General features: G+C 48.6%; 1 protein-coding gene across 4 annotated transcripts in view; it reads left to right on the top strand.

Moving 5' to 3' along the window:
• ascc3 (activating signal cointegrator 1 complex subunit 3) overlaps nt 1-20,000 on the top strand; it is a 114,725-nt gene that overhangs the window by 56,775 nt on the left and 37,950 nt on the right. For 2 of the 4 annotated variants that reach the window (XM_076971833.1, XM_076971834.1), the window contains exons 14-20: nt 5,160-5,294; nt 14,508-14,699; nt 14,873-15,097; nt 15,947-16,066; nt 16,286-16,450; nt 17,396-17,482; nt 18,896-19,072. In XM_076971833.1, coding sequence (XP_076827948.1) covers nt 5,160-5,294; nt 14,508-14,699; nt 14,873-15,097; nt 15,947-16,066; nt 16,286-16,450; nt 17,396-17,482; nt 18,896-19,072 — 1,101 coding nt within the window. Of the gene's footprint in view, nt 1-5,159; nt 5,295-6,830; nt 7,053-14,507; nt 14,700-14,872; nt 15,098-15,946; nt 16,067-16,285; nt 16,451-17,395; nt 17,483-18,895; nt 19,073-20,000 lie in introns of those variants that run through there. The other 2 variants (XM_076971835.1, XM_076971836.1) reach the window with 2 other exon arrangements.

The following is a 20,000-nucleotide window of genomic DNA, read 5'->3' on the forward strand; positions in this document are numbered from 1 at the left end:
TGCTAACAGAGTCCCCTGAGGAACTCCAGTGTTGCTCATGTCTGAGGCACTACCCTGCAGCATCTTAACGCTTTCTCCATGAGACGATGCTTCCTGACTAACCCATGCTGTGTGGTGTTGAATGCAGTGGAGAAGTCAACGAACACAGTTCTCACAGTACTGTTGGGAGTCTGCATTGTCCAGCGGCTAGATGACCACATCATCCACACCATCACTATCCTGATGTGTAAATTCTCCATTTCCATTTCTATGTTTAAATATTAAAAAATTCTATATTATCTATTTTCAGATTTAAATTTTTATGCACAGAATGCATTTTTGAAAGTTTAATTAATGAGTTTTGTTTTAGGAGAGCTTGCTTCTTGCTTTTTTTTCCAGAACGGACCACTGAATGATATAATTTGTGCATACTTCGTTCTATTTTGCATGCTCAAGCACTTGAAGAAATCTTCAAGCTTGCCTGTGTGTGTGCATGTCTCCTGTATATCGGTTTATTTCCTGTACGTCTATATAGCTGACTTTCCAGAATGCTGCCATAGCTTTGTGCAGGGGATCTTCTCTCTCAGCTTGATATTAAATTGTCAGAACTGCCTGTGACATATATTAATTTCATCTGGGAGCATGATGGATAGAATTTTCTTTATGAAATAGCCCCTTTAGTGCCCCTGTTGGGAGCCCGGCTGGCAGACCGAAGGCAGACGGAACTTTAATAAGCTGTAGGAAGAATCCGACTGCAGTTCTAGCCTGTGGCTCCTCTCAGTGTTTATGTGATAAACAAAAGGAAAAAAGGTCCCGATAAATAATGTTCCAGGCTTATGTGGACCTTTGCAACCATTCCTTCCTGCTCCTGAAAACGAGAGCAAGTGGAGGAAATAGAGTGATGAGTCATAAAGAAGTAAATAGTTGTGTGAGTAGAGTTTGTTTCTCAAATGTATTTACATTGCTGAAGCTCTGTTTGTCTGTTTCTCTTCGCGACGCTTTTCTTGCATCATCTGCTCTTTTATGGAAGGCAGTTAAATGGTGATGATTTTTACTGTTTCTATTTTTTTCTATTTTTTGGCATAGGAGTCATGATGGTTAACTTTTTTTTCTAACTTTCATGCCTGGTCTTTTCTTATCAACCTTCCATTCTTTTCAAATGGAAACTCTACTGCTAAATAGAATAGAATAGAATAGAATAACATTTATTGTCCACAGTGTGGAAATTCATCTTTGATCACTCATGGCATACACCCCACAACATATAACATTTAACATGTAACAAAAAAAAAAAAAATCAGTACAACACAATCAGATCTCAGTCTGATAAATGTTTAATTGCATTAACTTGGTCTCCAGTCAGTGGTCCTGGTCTTCACCTTGCTGTTTCCTCAGAGAGGGTGTGGAACAGCATCATTACCACTGCCGTGGCTCTCCAGTGATGACACACTCAAAAGGGCGTCTTTCAGCCTGCGGTTGTGCCAGCTGGGTGTTTGTTTCCTCAGTACGGCGCCAAGCGTCCTCCTGCAGACGGACACGGTCCTGCCTACGCACTTGCCTGGACCTCCGATGTCCTCACGCCTCTTCATCAACAAAGACATAGCTCAGATGATTCATCAGATTATTGTCCTACTCCCGAGACTAGCAGAGGATACAGGAAATCCCCTCCAGAGGGAGGCGTGATCATCCGAGATCTTAATTGCCTAGCTCTATATATTTGAAAACATCTATAGTTTGTTTATTTATTTAATTTTAATATAGCAAACGGTTTACTGCACGCTTTCGTTTGGATAGTAAATGAGAGATGTTGAGTTCTCTGGTTATTAGGTGTTGCTTTTATTTGTAATGGACACTTCTACAATCTTCTAGAATATGCAAAAACTAAGAAAGTGATGAATGAAAATGTCGTCCATTGTGTATGCTTCTCATTCTCACACAGTTAAGTCTTTATCTGATGCTCATTTTAAAATAGAACAATTCTACAAGACTGAACATTTTAGACACTTGTTCGGCACAGGGTGATTATATCAAAACTGCATCCACTGAAACCATTGGAAACCAAACAGGTAGCCTTGAGCAGCATGTCATCTTTTAATTGGCCTGAATGGATCCGCACGCGTGCGGTGAAGGGCGCACTGCACATCGTCTTTCAACGTGCGGGTGCTTGTTACGAGCCGAGCCGTACCTCGCCGTGTCTGTTGTCTCGCGGACGTGCAGCCCCGTCCCAGCCCCACGCCTGGAGACCGTCTCATGTCTGGGGCCTTTTAATCTGTGCTTGTCTGTCTGCTTTGCTCTTTTAAAGATGCGGAGTTGAGCTTAACCAGTTGAGCCTTAACCACGCCTCGAGCTCACGGCCTCGCTGCCCTGGTGGTCTGGGGAGACATACCATGCCCCGGTCCCAGGACACAGCTGTCTTTAGTACTTCTCTACAGGGTTTGTCATGTTGGTAGCTAAACAAATAATGGAGTCAAATATTAACCAAATAATTAATCAAATGGCTCATCAGCTGGATGCCGATGTGTCCCTGAAAGTATGTCTCATAAAATTAGCAACAGCACTAAAAAGCAAGGGTTTATTTGATGAGCTCTCCATTTACTCATGCCTGAAGGCCAGAAAGTACAAGCTCTTCAGGGCTATGGAACATTTAAACGTCATTGTTGGTAAAATTGTTCACGGATGTGGTACGGAATATCGCAAAAAGCCTCACTAAGTTTTATGACCTTCGTTGTCCCACGTTTTTTCCCCTCAGACCTCGTCACAGTTGTTAGTCCTAACGAAACATCTTGTTGAACAGCTGCTGGAGTCTCTGTAAGACCTGCTCTTCATTTCAGCTCTTCCCGCTCTGTCTTCCTTTACAGTACAATAAGAAAATGGAGATCGCTGTGGGCGATGGTGAGAACTGTCTTGGCAGGTGTTCAAGGATGTCTTTGTTTTTGTTTGTTTGTTTGTTTGTTTGTTTTTGGATTGCCGTCCTTAAATAAGTAATCATAAATGAATTAGCAACCAATTAGCTGCAGGCCTCAATTATTGTGATAAACACCATAGTGCTGGGTCTGATCCCAGGGAGGGGGAGGTAGAAACAACCTGAAACAAGGTTGGTTAACCAACCTGCGCTTCACAGTCCTGTCACTTCATGTGTTCTGTCTCAGTATTTCTATAGAACTTTATGCGTTAGCTCAACATGTTTTGCATAAGCTTTTAAAAGCATTTACAGACGATATGACCACTGCTTTACATTCAGATCTCCTTCATGAGGACCATTAGCTTCATCCTCCTGCTCGGTTGTGTTTTATATACACACTCATCTGGAGAGTACAAGGACTCCTGTGCATTTGCTACATTCTGATCCAATGCACACATCCAATGTCAAGAGAAAGCCACAGTGTGCCTGATGGTTGAGGGCTTATTCAGTAGTATTGCACACACAATTAGTATTTTAGATTATAAAAATCCTTTTTAATATTCATTAAGTTTAATTAAAGCAGAGCTTGGGAGTGAAATGGTTGGGAGACTTAAAGGAGCAGAGTGTATATATATATTTTGTTCAGCTCCAAAAACTTCATAATCCGTGCCTCCGAATCTGGGGCTGCAGGCCTGTGTGTGGTGCAGAGATGGTCTGTGTGTGCTGCGAGAGAGAGAGAGAGAAAGAGATAGAGAGAAAAACATTCACAAGAATAAATGTGACTCCTTATCGTTCCATATCTCCCCTCTGCCTCTCCCTCTCTTATTCCCCTTCTCTCGCTCTCACATAATCTCTCTCTTTCTCTTAGTGTCAACAACCCCCCCGTCCCCCCGTCCCCTCCCCTGTCAGTACTTTATGCCGTCCTCAGAGGACACGAAGGGGAGGAGGAGGAGTACCGCACTCTTTTGCTACCGTCTCATAACTGTCTTGTATTTCTGTTATTGATTGTTTTTGTCTGGGGTATTGACTGCTTTGCAAGGGCAGCTGGAGTATAATAGGAAAATTACACTCCTCTGTCCTTTAGTAAAGGCTGAATGCTGCCGTGTCCTTCTCCAACTGTGCGTGTCATGCAGGGTGGAGGCTCCTCCCTGCTGAACGGGGTGGAGCTGCAGGATGGAGGCTCCTCCCTGCTGAACGGGGTGGAGCTGCAGGATGGAGGCTCCTCCCTGCTGAACGGGGTGGAGCTGCAGGATGGAGGCTCCTCCCTGCTGAACGGGGCGGTGCTGCAGGATGGAGGCTCCTCCCTGCTGGGGGCGGTGCTGCAGGATGGAGGCTCCTCCCTGCTGAACGGGGTAGAGCTGCAGGATGGAGGCTCCTCCCTGCTGAACGGGGTGGAGCTGCAGGATGGAGGCTCCTCCCTGCTGAACGGGGCGGTGCTGCAGGATGGAGGCTCCTCCCTGCTGAACGGGGCGGTGCTGCAGGATGGAGGCTCCTCCCTGCTGAACGGGGCGGTGCTGCAGGATGGAGGCTCCTCCCTGCTGAACGGGGCGGTGCTGCAGGATGGAGGCTCCTCCCTGCTGAACGGGGCGGTACTGCTGCAGGATGTTGCAGTGTGTAGTTTGTTACCAGGTTCATGCGTCTTGACGTCTCTCGGCCTTCTGACGTAGATGAGTTGTGTCAGGTTGTAGTTTCATCTCCTTAGTAAATGTGAGTTCTGACCAGTTTGTCAAATGTTAACACTTACGTGACTGACATTTTAATTGATAATTATGTGTTTATAGGACGAGACCAGGCTCAGTCCAGAATAGCCTTGTTATTGTTCACTTCATTGATTAGACTGATGACGCTCCATAGTAACGCTGTATTTTTGTGAGGAAATAGTCGTTATCTGTCACAGACAACAGGATGTTTACTTTGTCAACCTTATGGGACGTTAGCGCAGTGACATTCACAGACCTTTATTATTTTTGCTTCATTATAACTAAAAGATGTGTGTAGGTCTATGGCCGTGTTTCTGCTCCGTCTTCTCTCACTCCTTCTATCACTGTTCCACTGTTTACTGTCTCTTGCCTTGTAAGTAATAATTAGTTACTCGTTAGTACATGTTGCCAGGAAATGAGTAGAAACAATCAACGGACTTGACGAGGCAAATCGATGTTTTAATGTTTTAAGAAGCTTTTAAGTTGAACCCCTTGCACGGTGTTTGTGGGGGTGTGTTTCAGGTGATGGTGTTTGTCCACGCCCGTAACTCCACCGTGTTTGTGGGGGTGTGTTTCAGGTGATGGTGTTTGTCCACGCCCGTAACTCCACCGTGCGTACTGCCATGAGCCTGATCGAGATGGCCAAGAATCGAGGAGAGTCCTCGTTCTTCCAGCCAGACCACGGTCCAGATTACGGCCAGTGTGACAAGCAGGTAAGGTGATTTATAAATGGATGTCTAGACAGAGGAGGCTAACCATTACATAACGTGAACTCTCCATTCTAATAACGAGATGTGCATGATGTAACCAACGTTTGTGCCAGAGTTTGTGTTTGGGTGAATGTTCTCTGGTGCAACAATAAATTCCTAATGTCCGCCCTTGGGCCCTGGTTCAAATACTCGCACACCATCTCTGTACTCGCACACCCTCTCTCTCCACCCCACTGCATGGCCACGGTCTTCGTCCACTCACGTCGTGCTCGCACATGGTTGGGTCAAGGTCCATTGGCCAGGAGCAGGGGGCCAGGGGCCGGGGGCCGGGGGCCAGGGCCGGCCACTGACGAACTCACAACGGTTATTTATGAGCACTTATTCATGAGCTCCAAAGCGCCAACAACACACTGAAATTGAGGTCAGTCACCTTGGTGAGTAGCGGCTTCTTGCATCAGGGGGCGGAGCACAGGCCAAGGGGAGGGGCAACGAGAGCCTATTGGCCCCCGGCCCCGCTGGAAACGCACCACCGCGTTCCTACAGCGGAGCTGCGCGCACCGACCACCTCGGCCTATTAGAAGTGAGTGGCGGCCAGCTCGGCCAATTAGAATTGATGGGAGGGCACCGTTCAAGTGCTGTGGCGTGGGGATGGAGTTCCCAAGTGCGCCGAGAGTGGCACTTGATGGCGAAGATCGCACGACGCCGTCTTCTTTATGACTCCCCTGCATGTTAAGGTTTAATCAAGGAGACTTTCACCAGAATACTTATAAGTCCATTAGTGGCCAGTGTGAGTCTGTCTGGAGGCTGGTCTTCATCCAAGCTGAAGGAGGTGTAGTCACCGAGCTCCTCATAGATGTCTCCGTAAATATATTAGAGGTAAATAAAGGTGAATATGCGAGTGGTGAATATACCAAACGTCAAATCGGACTGAACCTGGCCAGGTGTTCACTGCTGTCAGTCAGTACTTTTACGACACATGAGAACGGTGCAGTCTGGAGCCAGCGTGCACTGTGCAGCTCTGACGGGAAGTCTCCCAACATCCAGATGTCATCGCAGAACTCAAACCTACTCTGCATAAAACCCATTCAGTCTTTTCAAAACTTAAAAACCCTGGTAACAGTTCCAAGCACGAGCGACATTAGACATTAGAGCTCCATGGAGAGAGAGGGGCATTGTTGGAGTTTACTGCACACAGTGGGGGAGTCACTCAGAGTCTTACAAAAAGCCATTTTAAAAGCAACCTGCTGCTGAAAAATACACTTGACATCCCCACAGTGAAAGATTTGTCAAAGCTGTCAACTTTTTTTTTCTTTTTATTTTTTATTTTTTGCCCTTTCTCTGGGTTAGTTCATACTGTTCAATAAAACCTCAACTAAAAAATAGAACTTCCTTTTTCGTTCCTGCCATCTCTTGCCTCTGTATCTACTCCAGCAGGAGCAAACACGTAGCTACTGGTTTGTTGATCAGGAGCGGCTGTAGAGGCTTTACGTGTGTGTGTGTCCGTCTGCACGTGTGTGTGTGTGTGTGTGTGACGCGCAGAACCTGCTGTGCTGGTTGGACTCCAGTAGGTGAGAGAGGAGAGACCGTTTTTGGCTTCATTAGAAGCGGTCCGAGCTGGAGGCGCAGGCAGAAGCTGCCCGTGATGGATCGGACTCATCCCAGCTGCACACAGCCAGAAAGGATCAATAAGCGACTGGAGAGGTCACTGCTCGCCTCAGACTGTCTCCCTGTTAACGCAGCTCACTGGACAAACTCCACCCGGCTTCCGTTCCCCACCTACTTGCTTGAGGGTGGGTTTGGGTGGGTGTGGTCGGCTGGGTGGGGGATTTGGTTTGTGTGTGTGTGTGTGTGTGTGTGTGTGTGTGTGTGTGTGTGTGTGTGTGTGTGTGTGTGTGTGTGTGTGTGTGTGTGAGAGAGAGAGAGAGAGAGAGAGAGATGGTGCTCTGATCTGCACATGCAAGCGCTTGTGATGAAAACGAATGTGTGGTGGTTTGGATGTGTGTTGCAATTGAAAATGAGCTAATTGCGTTTTTGAGTGAGTGTGGGACACCTGTGTGTACATTTAATGGATAATGTGAATGAGTGTGAAAAGAAATTTGTGTGTGTGTTTTAGGTGAGATTTGTGATGGATACATGCGCAGAGGTAGAGCTGTGTTTCTTTGGGGAGAGGGATACACACTAACTTCATATTTAAATCTCCCAGCAGAAGGCAGAGTGAAGCATTTAATAACCTTAGCCTCAGTCCCAGGGGATTTGCCAAGATAGATGCTTCTTTCAGTCTCTTCTCTAATCTGCTCTGTATTTATATGAGGCAGATATAAATACACACACCTCACCTCGTCCTCCTCCCTTTCTCCTGCTGCACATAGAGGGGAGGAGGAGAGGTGATGTTTTATATGTAGAAAGCTCCAGTTATCTTCATTTAATTCATACGCCTCTGGCCTGTGTGTGCATGCACACGCGTGTGCATTTTCATGCTTGTGTGTGTGTGTGTGTGTGATGGCTGTGTGTATAATTCTCAAACACTATGGTTATAAATGGTTATGGGCACTGCCTTATCACTATCTGTTTTGGAGCGGCAGTAAAAAGAAGCGCACTCAGCTAAACGTGCTGCCTCAAAGAGCCGATAAAGGTCATAAAGGTCCGTCTTCAAACGGAGGGCCGTGTTACCGGGGATGGTGGGTTCTGCTCCGTGGGACCTGCTCTGTTTTGGGAGGCTTGTGTTTCCGCGAAAGCAGTCAGTTCATCAGCAGTGCGTCACGACGGAGCCGCTCGCTTTTGAGGGACCAGTGGGTTCTTCAGAGAGACGCGCGCGTATTCGCCTCGGACAGCTGAGCCTTTTCTCCACATCATTCATCTTCTGATAATACACTACTTATTTGCTAATGGAAATTGCACTGCATTAATATTTAGACCTGTTTTAATCCCCGGCCTGCGTGTGCAGTGTAAATGCAGCACCTGTAAGGTCAATGGTGTAATTTGCCCTTATTTATCCTGCATTAGAAGTCCAGAGTGAGGCCGCTGGGTATCTCCCTCACGTTATTAATCTGCTTCGTCGCTTAGTTTGAACAGGCCGTCAGTCAGGCTTAGAGATCTTAACGCTCTCTTGAAGTGATGGTGGGAAATCGTGGTTGTTTATTAAGCCGTTGTCTACGCAGGGAGCTCTCGATTAAAGAGGAAAAAGTTTGTAATTGAGTGGGAACGTGCATGGGCGTTTAAGTGCTTTTTAAAATTATTATTATTTTTTATTTAAATGAAGTGGGGTGTGTGTGTGTGTGTGTGTGTGTGTGTGTGTGTGTGTGTGTGTGTGTGTGTGTGCGAGAGAGAGACATAGGGAGAGGGGAAGAGGGACATTGAGAGGGAGGAGTGGTTTGTAGCAAGCCTATTTTATTTATAAAATCAGCAGCCTACGGGGAGGCAGCGTACGGTACGTGTGGTGATTAATGAGTGTGTAATTAGTCATCGTGTGCTGGTGCAGCCGTGCGCAGGCGTGGCGTGAGCTCACGGCCCCACGGTCCTCCTCGTGCCTCGCTCATGTTCACCAGACGCCCCAGACACGCCGGCTCCGTAGCTGCTTGAAGGACTCGAGTCTATAAATAGAAATGATGTATGGGGATCCGGTCCCGGGCCCTGCCACAGGTCCGATCCCATTTATTCTGCTTAGCACGCAGCTCCCCATTATCGCTAGCGTGCTGCATATGCCACTCGCCACTATGCGTCCGCCGGGCCCGGAGCGCGTCCCGCTACACGCGTCCCGCTACACGCGTCCCGCTACACGCGTCCTGCTACACGCGTCCCGCTACACGCCGCGCTCGTGAAGCCCTGCCCGGGGGGGCGTCAGTGATCCCTGTGTTGTCTGTGGACGCGACCTCTGTGTAGAACACCGACCCCTCGTCGAGGGAACACGGCCGCTGCTGTTGGCTGGGGAGAGCTGTACTGCACTTTGTGTCGCGTGTCGTTGTGTGTGTGTGTGTGGTGTTGTGTGTATCGTGTGTGTGTGTGTGTGTGTGTGTGTGTATTGTGTGTGTGTGTGTGTGTGTGTGGTGTTTGTATCGTGTGGTGTTGTGTGCATTGTGCGTGGGTATGGTGTGTGTATCGTGTGTGTGTTTGTGTGTGTGTGGTGTTGTGTGTATCGTGTGTGTGTGTGTGGTGCGTTGTGTTGTGTTTCTTCAGGCAATTCAAAGCTTGGCCAGATTACCAGATTGTGGGAGGTTCAGAAGGGAACCTGCACTGTGATTCCAGTAAGGAGCCTGTGGTTTACTAGAGACAGAAGCTTACAGTAGCACCAGCTGATGTGCTGCTGTGGGCATGAACCCAAACTGGCCGAAAACACGGATCAGGCGTCCGTGCCTACGGCCCTGCCCGCAGTTTGCCTCTCTCTCAGGGACCCGTCCCCTCCCCACGATCTCGTCTGGCAACCCTAACCACAACCCCCCGCAAACGCAGGCCATCGCGGTTATCTGGCAACCCTAACCACAACACCCCCCCGCACACACGATTGTCTGTTATACATCACGCTTCCTGATACCCGATTCAGCACTCGCCTTATTGGAGTGAAGCCCTGGCCTCCAGCCCTGTGGCCCGCCCCCTTACCCACCGCTCATGCCAGCCCTCTCCGCTCACACCTGTAGGTGGAGGACAGGAGACATCTAGTGGTCATGAACTGTAAGTGCCGTCACTCCTTCCTCTGAGAATGAGCAGCAGGGTGTTTGGGTCTGCGACTGTTGGCAGGAGCGTTCAGGCATGTCTTAAAAATCTGCTTACTGAACATCTGTCATGTTCGTGAATTCTCTGTCTTAATCTCAGTCCTATCAGACGGCGGTACGTTCTTGAACTGCGCTGCTAACGCAGCTCCGTTCGTTTGATCCAGTTTGTTTTGGAGATGGAGTGAGAGAGAAGGTTCCTGCACCAGTGACTCACTCTTCCATGGAGACGGGGGATATGTGAGGGGGGGGTGGGGGGTCTCTTTGAGCCAGCATCATGGAGCTCGTGTTCTGGAGACAACGATAGCGTGTAGACGTGGATGAAAGGATGGCCTGCCGGGTACAGAAGACTGGGGGGGTTGGGTTTGGACAAGTTGGGTGGGGCTGTGGATTTATTTTGTTGTTGTTGTTGTCATATTTTTTGTGGTTTTGTTTATTTATTTATTTTTTTGGCTGGCGGAGGCGATGGCAGTGGTGACAGCAGTCTTGACGTGCTGCCTGTGTGATGGTGAAGGTGCTCCATATTCAAACGCGCTCAGCAGCTTCTGCCGTGTTGCAGAGCCCTCGGCCACCTGGGACAGGCCTGCAGTGTGTGATTTAGCTCATTAATTTCTACCGTTTGTCTGCGGTTTCCACCAGTTTTACATCGCAACCTGAGGCTGCCATCTTTAAACGCTGTCAGAGTGCACTGCATTCTTGTTTAGAAAGACCAAAGAGTCACCCGAGTGCATGGGCACACAGAAATACCCCCCTCTCGCGTAAAACACCCCCCATTCGTGTTAAATACCCCCCACGCAGTGCCTGCTTCTCTGCTCCAGTTTGTAAATTATTACTGTAAGAAATCGGGCAGTAGAGTCAGTAGAGACACTCTGTGGTGACTCGTGTCTTGAAAAGGGCTGACAGGAATTCACAATTCAATCACTGTACTTTGTGAGTCCAACAGTATAATTGGGCCATTTTTACAATGCAGTGGGACACATCTTATGGCCTGCACTTATTTTGCTTGCAATTTTTGAAGAAGAGTCTTTCTTCTTTCTAAAGTTTTCAAAACTCTTGCCAAAAATAAAAGTTTCTCCTGCAGCATGTAAATATGAATATTACCACCATCCAACACAAATGAACTAAAGTGAGTGGCTTTTGTGCCCGATCGCCTGAACAAGTGCTCAGAGTGTTAGTGTGATTTTGAAATCCCTCTGAGATTTGGAGAGATGCGTTGATATTCAAGCGCACACTGCTGAGCACTGGGAGAGAGGGTTTGGGGGCGTGTAGTGCGGGGAGAGGAGACGTGGAGCGGGGACGTGGAGCGGGGACGTGGAGCGGGGGAGAGGACGCCCGAGGACTCTGATTGGCAGCTTGTCCTGCTCACCCACTCCTCTCATGTGGGGTTAACGACTCTGTCAAACCATCACCCGAAATATTATGACTATTAAGGGCCCTGAAATCAGCGACGAGCCGCGTTCGCTGCCTGCTCGGCGGCTGGACGAGTTCTTTGGTGTGCGCTCGATTTTATTCGTGAGTGATCAGCGCTCCACGGCCTCTGACTGATGTGCGAGAAGCGTAGGAGGCCGTCGCGATGGACGCCGCCGTCCCTGCCACCCCTCCTCCCCCGCCACCTCCCTGCCCGTGTCCTGGGCGGAGCCCCCCGCCAGGGGACACGCCAGGGGCCGTCTGCGCCGTCCCACTGCAGCTCGGCTGCTGTCGTCTCCGCTCTAAGCTGAGCTGCAGGTAATCAGCGCTGTGCGTCAGGCGGGCCACTGGGGCTCGGGCTCAACACACGGGGAAATGATCCCCCCAGCAGGCCTTAATCAGGGCTGATCCAGGCACCGCAGCCCCGCCACCTCACATCCAGGCTGGGAGCAGACGAGGCCGGCCCTGCCTCGCCTCCGCTCTGGATCTGATAACACGGCCCTAACTCTCCTCGACACCTCTGAGCAAACCTTATCTTAAGCATTTCAATTAGACTCCATAGCTTTAACTTTCTGCCCGAGACCTCATATTTAGCTCTGTTTACAACAGCCGTATAAAAAAAAGAAACAATCATAATGATTTTTTTTTGTTATTCGTTATTATTATTATTATTATTATTATTATTATTATTATTATTATTATTATAACTAAACGTTCTTTCTCTATTTCATATTAGCTCTCGGTCTCTTTTCCTTCGTTAAGAACTTCCACACCATGTCCTCATTTCAGCTTTGTTCTAAGTGGAGTTGTAGGACTCTTTATAGATCCCAAACTGCTGATCCTGCCTGAAGGAGCTTTTGCTTCTCTTTTCTTTGTATGCATACACATAAATATTTATGACATTGCTTTTTATTTAAAAATGTGGTTTTAGTGCACGTACTGCATCACTTCGGTGCGTGCAGTAGCTGACCTCATTCTGACACGTTTGTCACTAATGTGGCAGTGGGCACTCGGTTGTGATTGTGGCTCCAGCATATTCGGTGCAGAAGGGCTTCTGAAGATCAGCGAGATACCTAAAACTGGAGTGCTGACGCCACTGAATTTTTAGAGAAGGTAACAGGTCTGCTGGCTACAGTCCGTTTAGGTCCACTAGCTGTTACGTTGAACATAAGCGGCCAGCTCAGTAGAAAACCAAACGTCTTAAAAGACACAAAAGCACCAAAGGTGTGAAGAAGAATCCAGAGCCACAATAAACATCTAACAGTGGAGAAGTTCATTATGGACGACGACGCAGCAGCTGGACAGCTGTGAGAGCTCACTGAAACAGACACAACAGTGGTTTAACGGCCAGGGGCTGCAGGCAACCTGTCGTCATCGACCCGCAAAACGAAAAGGTTGAAGACCGGCTCGTTACAGGAGAGCAACGGGCAGGTTCTGACTGCGCTGATCCGGCGCATTGATCATCAGAACAGAAAATATCCTTGAGGACCAACGGCACTCATTAAGAGACAGAAAAGAAACTCTGTGAGCAGCACTGCACAACACGGGAGCCGGACACAACCAGCAGCCGCATGCCGGGAATCACCTTCTGGGGGGGTCGCCTTTAGCCGGTTGGTGAGGCCTGAGTGAGAAGGACAGAGATGGAGCTGAATGCTGTCTGCCACAGGCTTTTTTATTTATTTATCTCCCCCCTCTCTCCTCTGGAAGGCACTGGTGCCTGGTTGCCATTGACCTCCATTTAGACTCAGGCAGAAAGAGATAAAACCTTTTGATGGGGAGGCTATTACTGTCAGGCTAAGGTCACGACCCCTACCGCCAGTCAACATGGCACACATCTAAATCAGCTCACTCGTTAAAACAAGAGCGGCCTGGTGTGTGTTGTGTTTGGTAAGTTATACATATGTGTGTACATATGCATGTTAGTAGTAATATGGGTAATGTTGTTGAGGAATATTTACATCGTGTTGCTGTCACATTGCCTGAAAAGGTTTTCAGCACAGGCTCGAGATATTTATATTTGTACTGTGTCTGTATGTGTATGTATGTGTGATATATCACACGTACATACATACATAAACAAACGTACACACACACGGTACAAGTATAAATTATATCAAGATTCCATGTCAGTAACTGCAGGGTACTATAGTTAGAGATATTCAAAACCGCAGTGAGGTGCACAAGGTTTTCTACAGAAATAGGACATTTTTGCGCAAATGTCCTTTATCAGCTATGCAAGCAAAGTGGGTCTGAATGTGTCCGAGAAGGAATCGGTATATTTGAAAAGCAGATGTTTGAATGTTGTCAGTTCCAAGAGTATTAGATGAGTTCTTGAGTGTCCTAATCTCTTTGCTGCCTCAGCAATAACTCGTATTGCAAATAAATATGTTATTAATACAGTGTCCATTGGTATTAAAGTGCCACTGAAACCGAGAAAACCTTCATTCAGGTGGTCAGACAGACAGTCTGAGTACGCCTGTCCAACATGACAGGAAACACAGTAGTTCTGTCGGATCAGACTGAGTGTTCAGAAAGGCGCGTGCCAAATTCTAAAGGGCAGGGAATATTCTACTGATCAAAAACCTTTCCAGGCCTTGGAATGACCCACCCTGCAAAAGAGAAGAAGGTCACTGAGGTTGCTTTGTCCTTTTCGAGCCCCTGTAGAGAGTGGTTACCACTTCCTTGGACTCTGACATCCAATCGGCAAGCTAGGGATCGGAACAAATCTAGGATGCCAAAAATGAGAACTAAGAGATATCATGAATCATCAATTAGATTTTAACCCTTCCTTAGAATATCATATCTGGGGAATATGAAGCTCAATTCTGTAAAAGTGCTATGTGAGTGTGAAATAAAAATTCAGCAATGAAACTTTCACTATACTACTGCTGATGCTAAATCTGTTGCATCAATAAGCCTGTGCTTGGAAATCTCTTTCAAATGTCAGTTATAAGAATCTACGTTTTTGTTTAAATAAACACCAGAGATGAATCAATCACGATTAATTAACCAGCACTTCTCACTGTTAGTAAGATGTGTTGCATAGCTAATAAACTGGAAGTGACGTTGATTAATGCTGAGAGTGTTGAGTGTGTTTACCCCACAGGTGCAGCGATCACGGAATAAGCAGATGCGCGAGATGTTCCCAGATGGTTTTGGGATCCACCATGCAGGGATGCTACGGCAGGACCGTACGCTCATGGAGAACATGTTCTCTAGGGGCTACCTGAAGGTGCTGGTGTGCACCGCCACTCTGGCCTGGGGTGTCAACCTGCCGGCCCACGCGGTCATCATCAAGGTAAGGGAGCCCACCTCGCGCAGAGGTGAGCCGTGAGAACATAGGAGAAGCCCGACAGTGTGTTCCTGTCGGCATAAATCCGGTCTGCACATCCAGGACTGCTGTTCTCGTCAGCTGAACGCCAGATGCTGCTCTACACCGGGACGCCTGTGTGTGTGTGCGCGTGATAACAGGGCACGCAGATCTACGATGCCAAGCGAGGTGCCATGGTGGACCTGGGCATCCTGGACGTGATGCAGATCTTTGGGCGTGCCGGCCGGCCACAGTTCGACAAGTACGGCGAAGGCACCATCATCACCAGCCATGACAAGCTGAGCCACTACCTGACCCTCCTCACCCAGCAGAACCCCATCGAGAGCCAGTTCCAGGCCAGCCTGGCTGATAACCTCAACGCAGAGGTACTGCCAAACAAACAGACCTCAACAATCATTATTATACGTGTGTCTGATCTGTTTATATGATGTGCAATTATTCAATGGGACTCTTAAGTTCCAGGAGTGTGGATCATTTATTTTTCATTGAGTTTCCTAACTTTATTGCAGCTATAACTAACTGGTAATATAAGCAAATGTGATTAATACAGTTAATCCATTAGTGTTAAAATGTCTGCAACTGTAAATGATAAATCTTTCATTCTGATGGTGTTCTATGAAAGACTGAGTGATGTGGACCTGTGGAATATAATACAGCACTAATCTCCTTCAGTAATACATAAGGAATAGTTTATTAATAAGGAACGGGTGATTGATAAGGAACAGGTGATTGATAAGGAATGGGTGATTAATAAGGAACAGGTGATTAATAAGGAACGGGTGATTTTCTTTTTGCATAGAACATGTGTATGTGTGTGTACACAGCTGTAGAGGTAGTAACAATGGCATATAGACAAACACACACACACACACCCCACCGGGCATTTCAGCTCTGATGCATGAATGTTCAACAATTGCATGTTTGTTTGCGAGTAAACAACTGTATTTTCATGTTTTCAAAGTCCCCTATCTTTCCACATGATGGCAGCATCTAACAGCTGTGTGTAGAAACATGCGCAAGACGCTGAAGTGCCACAAGCGTCCACAAGGTGGTGCAAGATCACAACAGCACTCCAGAACCTGAGCTGCTCCTCACGCACATGCCCACGTTCCAGCTCCCAGCATGCCGCTGGGCGGGCCACCGTTGTCTGCCGTCGTGCGAGCGTTTGCGTACGCCCTCACGCCCGCTCCCCCCTGTTTCCCCTCTTGTCCCAGGTGGCTTTGGGGACCGTCACCAATGTGGAGGAAGCCGTTAAGTGGCTGAGCTACACCTACCTGTATGTGCGAATGAGAGCCAATCCACTGGTTTACGGAATCAACCATAAGGCCTACCAGGTACACCCCAGGGTCTCCATCACGGCCCGCCGAGCCCAACTCCACCTGTTTATCCAGTGGCAGATCCTGGAAAGATATTTTGTCTCATATCCTGCGTTTATCGGTGATGCGCCTCTGTTTTCCTCTTGTACTGAGGTGTATGAAGAGAAACGGTCTCTGTGCACACCAAGTCCCTCTCAAGCCACTCTGATATCTGAAGCGCTTTATTGCTCCTCACAGATGGATCCAGGCCTGGAGCTCTACAGGAAGGACTTGGTGGTTGAGTGTGGGAGGAAGTTGGACAAGGCTCGGATGATCCGCTTTGAGGAGAGGACCGGCTACTTCGCCTCCACAGACCTGGGCAGGACAGCTAGCCACTTCTACATCAAGTATAACACTATTGAGGTATGTGGTGGATTTGTACACCGTTTGTACGTTTCCTCATGTTCTGTACACGTTTAACGGCTCAGAGGCTGCCTAACGATGTGTGATGATGGTTGATAATTATGTAATGTTTTCGGTAATGATGATAATGATTTTTTAAATAATGCTTAATCATGTTTTAAGTGGTAATATTAAGCTTAATTTCAAATAGAACTTTGTTTTGCAGCTCTCCATTTAGCATTAAGTTGCTCTTTGCTACACTAACAGCAACAGAGTAGACTAGTGTTTGTCAGTCCTGCTTATGGACGTGTCATGTCCTGCTTCTAGATGTGTCACGTCCTGCTCCTAGACCTCTCACGTCCTGCTCCTAGACGTGTCACGTCCACCTTAACCCCATGAAGGGCTCGTTAATGAGCTGGTGAACTGTGTCAGGTGCATTAGAGCAGAGGTATCTGGACTTGTTCAGACCAAGCTGCTCCAGCACCATCACTGAGATGTTGGAGCAGGTCCTGCGTGTGGCGTGTGGTCTGCTGTTGACGGGGACAGGACAGCTAGACCTTTTCACTACACTGTTTTGACTTTCCTCTGGTTTGGTTCTGTTTCGTTGCGAAACCGAGTCAATATTACACTGAAATTGTCTTGGTTTGTAAACTTGAAAGCGAATTTTGTTAAATATCTTGGGGTACAAAGGAATTAAATGTGTAGTAACTAACATTAGATTTATTTTTTTGCATTCAGATGTTGTCCGTAACTCAGTTTCATAGCAGCATGTCGTCCATTTCATCAATTACAGTCCATGTCTTCACAAACACACACAGACCCACAACAGATGCTACACAGGATGTTCCCGCATGTCTTCCATCACTCTCTTCATTACGTTCTCATTGTGTAAAGTTTTAAAAGCAAGTATTTAAATGTGTGAATCTGCAGTTGATTATGGAATGAAAATGTTTTTCAATTCCACAGACATTCAATGAGCTGTTCAGTGCCCAGAAAACTGAAGCTGATATCTTGAGTATCGTCTCCAAAGCAGAGGAGTTTGAACAAGTGAAGGTAAGATGTCACCTTGCAGTTTGTACATGTGATGGCATTGTTGGGGGTGTATGTAGTGTGCAGTGTTGATGTCACTGGGGCGTGTGTAGTGTGCAGTGTTGATATAACTGGGGTGTGTGTAGTGTGTAGTGTTGATATAACTGGGGCGTGTGTAGTGTTGATATAACTCGGGTGTGTGTAGTGTGTAGTGCTGATGTCACTGGGGCGTGTGTAGTGCTGATGTCACTGGGGCGTGTGCAGTGCTGATGTCACTGGGGCGTGTGCAGTGCTGATGTCGCTGGGGTGTCTGCAGTGCTGATGTCACTGGAGCGTGTGCAGTGCTGATGTCACTGGGGCGTGTGCAGTGCTGATGTCGCTGGGGCGTGTGCAGTGATGATGTCGCTGGGGCGTGTGCAGTGCTGATGTCGCTGGGGCGTGTGCAGTGCTGATGTCACTGGGGTGTCTGCAGTGCTGATGTCACTGGGGCGTGTGCAGTGCTGATGTCGCTGGGGCGTGTGCAGTGCTGATGTCGCTGGGGCGTGTGCAGTGCTGATGTCGCTGGGGCGTGTGCAGTGCTGATGTCACTGGGGCGTGTGCAGTGCTGATGTCACTGGGGCGTGTGCAGTGCTGATGTCACTGGGGCGTCTGCAGTGCTGATGTCGCTGGGGCGTCTGCAGTGCTGATGTCGCTGGGGCGTGTGCAGTGCTGATGTCGCTGGGGCGTGTGCAGTGCTGATGTCGCTGGGGCGTGTGCAGTGCTGATGTCGCTGGGGCGTGTGCAGTGCTGATGTCAATGGGGCGTGTGCAGTGCTGATGTCGCTGGGGCGTGTGCAGTGCTGATGTCAATGGGGCGTGTGCAGTGCTGATGTCAATGGGGCGTGTGCAGTGCTGATGTCGCTGGGGCGTGTGCAGTGCTGATGTCACTGGGGCGTGTGCAGTGCTGATGTCGCTGGGGCGTGTGCAGTGCTGATGTCGCTGGGGCGTGTGCAGTGCTGATGTCGCTGGGGCGTGTGCAGTGCTGATGTCGCTGGGGCGTGTGCAGTGCTGATGTCGCTGGGGCGTGTGCAGTGCTGATGTCGCTGGGGCGTGTGCAGTGCTGATGTCGCTGGGGCGTGTGCAGTGCTGATGTCACTGGGGCGTGTGCAGTGCTGATGTCACTGGGGCGTGTGCAGTGCTGATGTCGCTGGGGCGTGTGCAGTGCTGATGTCACTGGGGCGTGTGCAGTGCTGACGTCGCTGGGGCGTGTGCAGTGCTGATGTCACTGGGGCGTGTGCAGTGCTGATGTCACTGGGGCGTGTGCAGTGCTGATGTCACTGGGGCGTGTGCAGTGCTGATGTCACTGGGGCGTGTGCAGTGCTGATGTCACTGGGGCGTGTGCAGTGCTGATGTCACTGGGGCGTGTGCAGTGCTGATGTCACTACTGTGTCATGCCCAGGTGCGAGATGAAGAGATGGAGGAGCTGGAGCAGCTGCTGTGTAACTTCTGTGAGCTGCAGGCAGCAGGAGGAGTGGAGAACGGATACGGCAAGATCAACATCCTGCTGCAGACCTACATCAGCCGTGGAGAAGTGGACGCCTTCTCACTGGTGTCTGACCTGGCTTATGTGGCCCAGGTGAGAGAGACACACACACTCGCACACACACACACACGCGCGCACACACACACACACACACACGCACGCACACACACACACGTGCACACACACACACGCGCACACACGCACGCGCACACACACACACACACGCACACACTACCAGAGGGGCTATGGCAGTTCAGGTTGTACCTCTTTACCCTGGAGAGATCCACCAGCTATCAGCTGCCCTCCATAAACGCATCATTATTGGTTTGGGACAATGTTGGTAATAATTATGCTTCAGCCTTCCACAAACATGTTTCTCTTTTATCAGCATTTTCCTTTATTTCTGTTCAAGGGATCACTGGCTTTTGTTAACTGTCACTGTGGACTTCACAAACATATCTCACCCAGCTTGTTGCATTTATGTAAAACCAAAACTTGATAAGCCCGGATATTAATATTTTAGCCAGCCCATATTTCACAGTGACTGAGAGGCAGGAATCCTTTGTGGAGACCCCCCCCCCCCCCCCCCACTCTCTGCTGAACACATCTACCCTCAGCCCTCCTGCACTAACCGCTTCCATGTGGCTGAATAGCTGAAATAGTTCAGGCAAATTCCCTCTTTACTCCTAATTCGGCTGATTTCAGTCTAGCGGCCGGGGATCCTGCCTTGGCCATCGCTGCGCAGAAGAACGCATCTGATGTTAAATCCAGACCAAGGACTTCCCTAGCGCCACAGCTTAGCACCGCTCCCACAACCGCACGGCAGAGACGCACACAGCTTAGCACCACTCCCACAACCGCACGGCAGAGACGCACACAGATGGGCACATCTGGCCTCCTCAATAGCTTTAGCAACTGTGAGGGAGAGCAGGGGTACAGGAAGCACAGAGAGTGTGGAGAACACACCTGACATGACCCTCAACACCAGTCAGAGAGTGTGGAGAACACACCTCACATGACC

The sequence above is a fragment of the Brachyhypopomus gauderio genome, chromosome 13 (genome assembly GCF_052324685.1).
Source record: "Brachyhypopomus gauderio isolate BG-103 chromosome 13, BGAUD_0.2, whole genome shotgun sequence".
In the NCBI taxonomy this organism is placed as follows: domain Eukaryota; kingdom Metazoa; phylum Chordata; class Actinopteri; order Gymnotiformes; family Hypopomidae; genus Brachyhypopomus; species Brachyhypopomus gauderio.